Consider the following 7261-nt stretch of genomic DNA (forward strand, 5'->3'; position numbering starts at 1 on the left):
CCGCCCCGGAACCCAGCCCCCCACCCCCAGCCCTTTCGTAACCTGTCTGTTCGTCACAATCCCCCCCCCCCCCCCCCCCCCCCCCCCCCCCGCCACCACACCTGGCTCCCAGCTATTCTTAAAGGGGAGTTGCCCTCTTTCAACAGATTTTATTTTGTCCACAGCTTCACCAACATTGATATCTCTAGACCATCTGAGATAAATAACTAGCATGGGGGAGAGCTCATGAGAGCTCATCCATCCCTAGACAAAGAACCATAGGAGGTAAGGAAGGCTTAGAGTGGGAGAAACAGTCTTCCCCAGGGAAGAGCACACCAGGTGATTATCCAATACCAAGTGGCCAGCCCTGAAAACATACATACAAGTAAAGTAATATGGACCTTGCAGGTTATACTTATATAATCAGGAATATGTACATGTGTGTGCACACATATAACAATAACTACAGAATAAGTGGTCATGAATTTGATTAGAGCAAGATGGAGGACAGGAAGGGGAAAATGATATAATTTCAAAGAAATTACTGGAATAAACTTTAAAAAACTTCAAAAAAAACCAAACAAACAAATCAACCAAACAAATAAATAATCTTAAAAAATAAAAGAAGATTATTCTTTTTATGTTCATGGAATAGGTGCAATTAAAGATTTTATTTGTGCCGGGCATTTGTAGCACATGTCTTTAATCCCAGCACTTGGGAGGCAGAGGCAGGTGGATTTCTGAGTTCGAGGCCAGCCTGGTCTACAGAGTGAGTTCCAGAACAGCCAGGGCTATACAGAGAAACCCTGTCTTGAAAAACAAAAACAAAAACAAGGCCGGGCAGTGGTGGCGCACGCCTTTAATCCTAGCACTTGGGAGGCAGAGACAGGCGGATTTCTGAGTTCGAGGCCAGCCTGGTCTACAGAGTGAGTTCCAGGACAGCCAGTACTATACAGAGAAACCCTGTCTCGAAAAACCAAAAAGAAAAAAAAAACCAAAAAAACAAAAACAAACAACAAAAAGATTCTATTTATTTATTTATTTTTGAAGTAGGGTTTCCACTGTAGCCTAGGCTGGCCTTAGTCTCACGGCAATCCTCTTGCATCAGCTTCCTGAGTGCTAGAATGATAATGTGAGTCACTACACCTGACTTTAAAGAAGCTGTGTGGTTTTAAAAATCACATTTGTTTGTTTGTTTGTTTATTGGGGCGCAGAATAGTATATATACAGAGGTTAGAGGACAATTTCTGGGAGTTGGGTCTCTCTTTCTGCTATGTGAGTCCCAGGGATCAGACTCAAGTTTGGAGGTCATTGCCTTTACCTGGTGAGCCGCTTGGCTGGCCTTACAGAGACTGATGTTTTAATTCCATTATTGGAGAGGTGGAGGCAGGAGGATTTCAGCAAGTTCCAGGCGAGCTTGATGTACATGTTGAGTCCAGGGCATCTAGGGCTAAATAGTGAGGCCCTGTCTCAAAATTAAAAACTAAATAAATAAACAAATTGTTCTGTAAGTCTTTTCAAGTGTATATAATAAAAGAACTATTTCTCAATATGTCAACTTAGTAAATTTTTGCTTGGTGGGGACTGTTGTAGCTCAGGCAGCCTGGTTGAATGGCTGCATGTATGGCTGCAAAAAGCAGGGTAGATCTGGATTTGCCTGCCTTGCCCTTCACTTGACCTGAGTTGAGTTGGGGTTTCCCAAAAGCAATTTCAGTGTTGGGCTAGAGGGTAAGAAAACGGTATAGCTGAGGCAGAGCCCCTCCTGTTTGCATCTTAGAGCCTAGCAATGCCGTTTGGGTGTGTGACTCTGGGCGACAAGAAGAACTATAACCAGCCATCGGAAGTGACTGACAGATATGATTTGGGACAAGTCATCAAGACGTGAGTGTTGGGCTGGTGAACAGTGATGGGTGGATAGACACAGGGATGGGAAAGAGGGACTGGAGTATACCCTGTCCTAAGGCCCGGTGTGCCTGCTGGCTTCAGTGAGGAGTTCTGTGAAATTTTCCGGGCCAAGGACAAGACAACGGGCAAGATGCACACCTGCAAGAAGTTCCAGAAGCGCGATGGCCGCAAGGTGCGGAAGGCAGCCAAGAATGAGATTGGAATCCTCAAGATGTGAGTGTGAGGGCTGGGGAAGAGTGGGGCAGGGGATGGCAGGGGAGGGAGCTTGAAGGGCAGGGCACCTGAGGAAGTACACGCTAGTCTGTTATAACCACTCAATGTTGGAACCAAGTTCTCTCAGGGTTACCCCCAACCCTGACTACTGACTCTTCCCACTGCCACTAGGGTGAAACACCCTAACATCCTGCAGCTGGTAGATGTGTTTGTGACCCGCAAGGAATACTTCATCTTTCTGGAGCTGTGAGTACCATTCTGGGGTTCCAGGATTCCCCAGTCCTTAGGGTCTTTTTTTTCTCCCTCCCTTTATAGCTAAAGAAACCCATTTTTGGAACCCTTTGGGTCCCAAGACCCTGGGCCCTGCCCGTCTAAGTGCCTAGTACAAAGCAGGCCTCCCAAATGCTCCTGTCCTACCCCCGATCCTGCCCACGCCGGGCTCAGGGGCTGGTGTCCCTCAGGGCCACGGGGAGGGAGGTGTTTGACTGGATCCTGGACCAGGGCTACTACTCGGAGCGAGACACGAGCAACGTGGTGCGGCAGGTCTTGGAGGCTGTGGCCTACTTGCACTCGCTCAAGATTGTACACAGGAACCTCAAGGTAAGGCCAGAGCCAGAGGGACCGGATCACCTGACAGTGGGCTGGGGATGGCATGAGCCACGTTGGCTCTGGGTCAGCTTTTGAGGCCCTCATGATGGCTTCTGCCAACCCTTCTACCATTCTCTCCTGAACAGCTGGAAAACCTAGTGTACTACAACAGGCTGAAGAACTCAAAGATTGTCATCAGTGACTTTCACCTGGCTAAGCTAGAAAACGGCCTTATCAAGGAGCCCTGTGGAACCCCGGAGTATCTGGGCAAGGAGGGATGGGACAGGGATGGTTGGAGGGACAGTCTTCATGGAGAGACTTTGGGGTAGGGGAGATGTTGCTATATACAGCCACGCTTGATACTGACCAGCAGATGACCATTTTTTTTTTTTTTTAGCACCGGAAGTGGTAGGACGGCAACGGTATGGTCGCCCTGTGGACTGTTGGGCCATTGGTGTCATCATGTATATCCTGTGAGTGGAAGGGCACACAATTGGGCTTGCATCCAGGTGGGCTGGACAATTGTGTCTGTGGCCCTCCTAGGTGACCCTACTCCATGTAGGCTTTCAGGCAACCCGCCCTTCTATGAGGAGGTAGAAGAAGATGACTATGAGAACCATGATAAGAATCTCTTCCGCAAGATCCTGGCTGGTGACTATGAGTTTGACTCTCCGTACTGGGACGATATTTCTCAAGCAGGTGAGGAGATACCCAGCATGTGGGCAGAGTATAGGGCAGTACGGAGGGAGGCGCTGCTCTCAGCTTCTGCTGGATTCTACTCCTGCTCCCCAGCCCACCCATCACATCTAGACAGTGAGATTGGGCACCCTTGCCTAGCCCATCCCTGGCTTTGTCCCCAGCCAAAGACCTGGTCACAAGGCTGATGGAGGTAGAGCAAGACCAGCGGATTACTGCAGAAGAGGCCATCTCCCACGAGTGGTGAGCAGGGCCCCGTGGGAGGAGTGGGCAAGTCTCTGTTATACTCTGAATGTCTTACACCAGAAGTCCTCATCCTTGAGGTTTTGAGGGTAAGGCAAGACTTTCTTGAGCTCTGGCCAAACCAGACGCTCTGCCTGGTGGCCCTAGATCACACAGGGAAGAACTGTGCCGTCTCTACGAAGACACAGACCATTCTGATCAGATGTGCTTGCCTCCTTTCTAGGATTTCTGGCAATGCAGCTTCTGATAAGAACATCAAGGATGGTGTCTGTGCCCAGATTGAGAAGAACTTTGCCAGAGCCAAGTGGAAGGTAGGCTTTGGCTCCCTTTCTTTTTGGCCCAGTTCCAAGTGCTTTCTCTTGCACCCCACAGTTCCTTGCTCCTACTGCACCTCTTCAGCTGAACACAAAGTTTTCTCAAGCCTTCACATGCAGCTGCAGCTGCTGCGTTATCAGAAGCTGAAGTACTGATTAGCTGGGTAGCCAGAGGCAGCTGGGGTGCTATGGAAGGGGCTGCTTTAGCCGTTTGGAAGGAGAGAATCTAGTGAACCTCACCATAATCCTTTCTTCACTGTCCTCCTTGCAGAAGGCTGTCCGAGTGACCACTCTCATGAAGCGGCTCCGGGCACCAGAGCAATCTGGAACAGCAGCAGCCCAGTCTGCTTCAGATGCTGCCACTCCGGGGGCTGCTAGTGGGGCCATTGCTGCAGCTGCAGGTGGAGCTGCCTCAGCCTCTGGGGCCAGTGCTACCGTAGCCACAGAGGGTGGTGCTGGGTGTACTGCCAAGAGTGATGAAATAGCCTCTGCAGATCGTAGTGCTACCCCAGCCACAGACGGCAGCGCCACTCCAGCCACAGATGGTAGTGTCACCCCAGCCACTGATGGGAGCATCACCCCAGCCACTGACGGGAGCGTCACTCCAGCTACTGACAGGAGTGTCACTCCAGCTACTGATGGGAGAGCTACACCAGCCACAGAAGAGAGCACAGTGCCTGCCACTCAAAGCAGTGGCATGCCAGCTGCAAAGGCAGCAGCCACCCCTGAGCCGGCTGTGGCCCAGCCGGACAGCACAGCCCTAGAGGGTGCCACAGGCCAGGCTCCACCCTCTAGTAAAGGAGAAGAGGCTACTGGCTGTGCCCAGGAGTCTCAGAGGGTGGAGACAAGCTGAATGGGCAGCCTGTTGGGGGTTTTGAGGGATGGGAAGGAGGGTGGGAGTTTGGATGAGGGGCTTCTCACTGTATATAGAGTCACTGGCATGATGCCCTAGCTCCCCCCAAGCTCCCTCATCCCAGTGGGGCATGCCTGGGGGCCATGGGAGAGCAGTCTCGTCTCCTGTGTGGATGTATGTGAGTGGTGGGCAGGCCAGAGGCAGGGCCAGCCCCAGCCCCTGCATGGATTCCTTGTGGCTTTCTGTCTTTCGCTAGCTTCACCAGTTTCTGTTCCTTGTGGGATGCTGCTCTAGGGATACTCAGGGGGTCCTTGCTCTCCTTCCCTTCCTGCCTCATCACTTCCCCAGGCAGGCCCTGCAAACCTCATACTTTCCCAGGCCCTAAATGGGTGGCCTTGCCCTGAGAGCTGGTCCTCCAGCGAGGCCCTGTCAGCAGTGTTAGGCTCCTGCACATGAAGGTGTGTACCTGTGGTGTTTGGGCTGCTCTAGGAGTAGACTCTGGCTGCAAGAGAGGATGCAGCAATCTAGGGCAGTGTGCTTTAAGTCTGGTCACATGGTTGGGGGCAGGCACTGCATGGTAGCTGTGGGGATCCTCAGAAGTGGGAGAGAGAATGGGCAGAAGCTTCCATCTTTTTCCCTGGGTGGGGATGGCAATCTTCCCTCTGAAGATTCTTGTGTTATTTCATAGCCTCCTGAGTCCTGTAGTGGGTTGCTCTGTATCCTGATTCTTATGAAACTCTAAAGGAGAGAGCCATGTCAGATGCAGCAGCAGTGCCTAGGAGAACAGAGTACAGGGCCAACACCAGTGCCCCAGCCTATCTGGGTCCTTCCTGTGAGCTGAATACGGAGGGGTGGTGTCCCCCCATGGTCTTCCTAGATGCCACTACCAAGGAAGAGACTTTTCCCATAGTCACCTCATGCAGGCTCAGGCCATAAATCCGCTTCCTCCCAGGGAGGCATGGCAGTACCTCATAGACTGCATTGGGAGCTTGCTTTTTCACAGCGGCAGATTTTCTGCTCTTAGTTCAGTAACACGGAGAGACTTTTCCTCGGTTTCTACTATCAGAGGTTAAGGTATCACTCAGCCCTATAAAGTAGCTCTGGCTGGGATGAGGAAGCAGAATAAGATCCCCCAGCTCCCTGAGGGATGCTCTTGGCAGGTGCCCTTGGTCAGACCCTACCACAGCCTGAACAGGCAGCCACGCTGGTCCTTGCCCTTGCTCGGCACTCTATGGTGGTCCTGCCCTTCTCCCTGCATGCCTGTGGGTCTGCTCTGGTATGTGAAGGTTGGTGGGCTAACTGTGTGCCTGCTGAACCTGGCAAATAAACGTCACCCTGCAAAGTCTCTGGCCACCCTCTTGCCTTTGCTTCCTCTGTCCTATTGGGGAGGAGCCTATGGAAGGCACTGGGGGAGGGAAGAGGCTGTGGGAGCAGGTTTTGAGTAGTGGCTGATGCTCTCAGTGCATTACTTGGGGTGAAAGTGGAGGTCACCTTCTCCAGTGTCTACCTGGATGATGTTGGAAATCCTCTGGACTCTAAAAGACTACAGGAATGGTGTTTTTCAGCTGAGATCTAACCTGGACAGAGCACTGAAGGGCTGATCCTTTCCCGATTCTTGCTGACAAAGAGCCTTTGTCTTAACTTGGACATAGAGGTGGAATCCACTGAGGGCCAACCACTATAGAAGTGACCTTGCTCGTGGGCACAGTGGGCCTCCTTGGGCTGAGGAGAGGGTGGGGTTGCACAACAGTTCTGTGCTGTATGTTGATGCCTACTTCCTGTGAATACCTGTGCTTTCCACTTAGACCAAAAAGATTTCATTCTGTCTTCCCCGGCTGGTGCATACCTGCTTTATAATATGGAGTCATGTATGTTTCTTCTGGGGGAGTAATACTGCTAACAATGCGGTAAAAATCGCTAAGGAGACTCGCGGCAACTCAGACGGGCTTTGGTGAACTCATCTGGGTTGCTTTCTCAGGGAGGACCTTAACTTATCTGATGTGGGAATAATAAAGAGGGTTTGCTATTTCCTGGTCTTTGAAGCATCTGTGCCTCCAAAATCACCATCCTACAGTCCCAGGCATAGGAATCCTGGGAGGTAAGGGCTAACTTACTGCCCCTAGTGTCTACCTAATCTCAAAGGTTGTCAGGTCATATTTAAATAAAGCCGGGGCTAGTGTAATGGTTTGAAGGGTTAGGATTTAATGTGTCCATCTTTCCAAGATGATCCATAATAGAAGGCTGAGGAAGTGGGGGCCCTCTTTCGATCTGGGAACTGTGGGCTGCCAGCATATGGCCTATTACTTTCCATAGCCATGGTACCATCATCCCTTTTTCTTGGCATTCCAGTCTATTTGACTGTCTTGAAGTGCAGCAAGAAGGAGGCTGGTTCGCTTCGCACCGGCTCCAGCTTGAGACAATCCCCGGCTTAACAGAGATAGGGGTCAGACGGTTGCTTCACTGTTTTCCG

The 7261-nt window shown here is 51.2% G+C and overlaps 1 protein-coding gene across 1 annotated transcript in view; it reads left to right on the forward strand.

Annotated features, from left to right (window-relative positions):
• Window positions 1-6807, forward strand: part of Camkv (CaM kinase like vesicle associated) — a 14608-nt gene extending 7801 nt beyond the window's left edge. The window contains exons 2-11 of the mRNA XM_028756816.1: window positions 1757-1860; window positions 1966-2097; window positions 2269-2343; window positions 2559-2697; window positions 2832-2952; window positions 3083-3158; window positions 3248-3384; window positions 3546-3624; window positions 3848-3935; window positions 4210-6807. Of these exons, the coding sequence (XP_028612649.1) occupies window positions 1766-1860; window positions 1966-2097; window positions 2269-2343; window positions 2559-2697; window positions 2832-2952; window positions 3083-3158; window positions 3248-3384; window positions 3546-3624; window positions 3848-3935; window positions 4210-4791 (1524 nt within the window). The 5' untranslated portion in view covers window positions 1757-1765 and the 3' untranslated portion in view covers window positions 4792-6807. The remainder of the gene's footprint in view (window positions 1-1756; window positions 1861-1965; window positions 2098-2268; window positions 2344-2558; window positions 2698-2831; window positions 2953-3082; window positions 3159-3247; window positions 3385-3545; window positions 3625-3847; window positions 3936-4209) is intronic.
• The last annotated feature ends 454 nt before the right edge of the window (window positions 6808-7261 follow it).

Source organism: Grammomys surdaster, unplaced genomic scaffold (assembly GCF_004785775.1).
Source record: "Grammomys surdaster isolate TR1022 unplaced genomic scaffold, NIH_TR_1.0 126131, whole genome shotgun sequence".
Classification (NCBI taxonomy): domain Eukaryota; kingdom Metazoa; phylum Chordata; class Mammalia; order Rodentia; family Muridae; genus Grammomys; species Grammomys surdaster.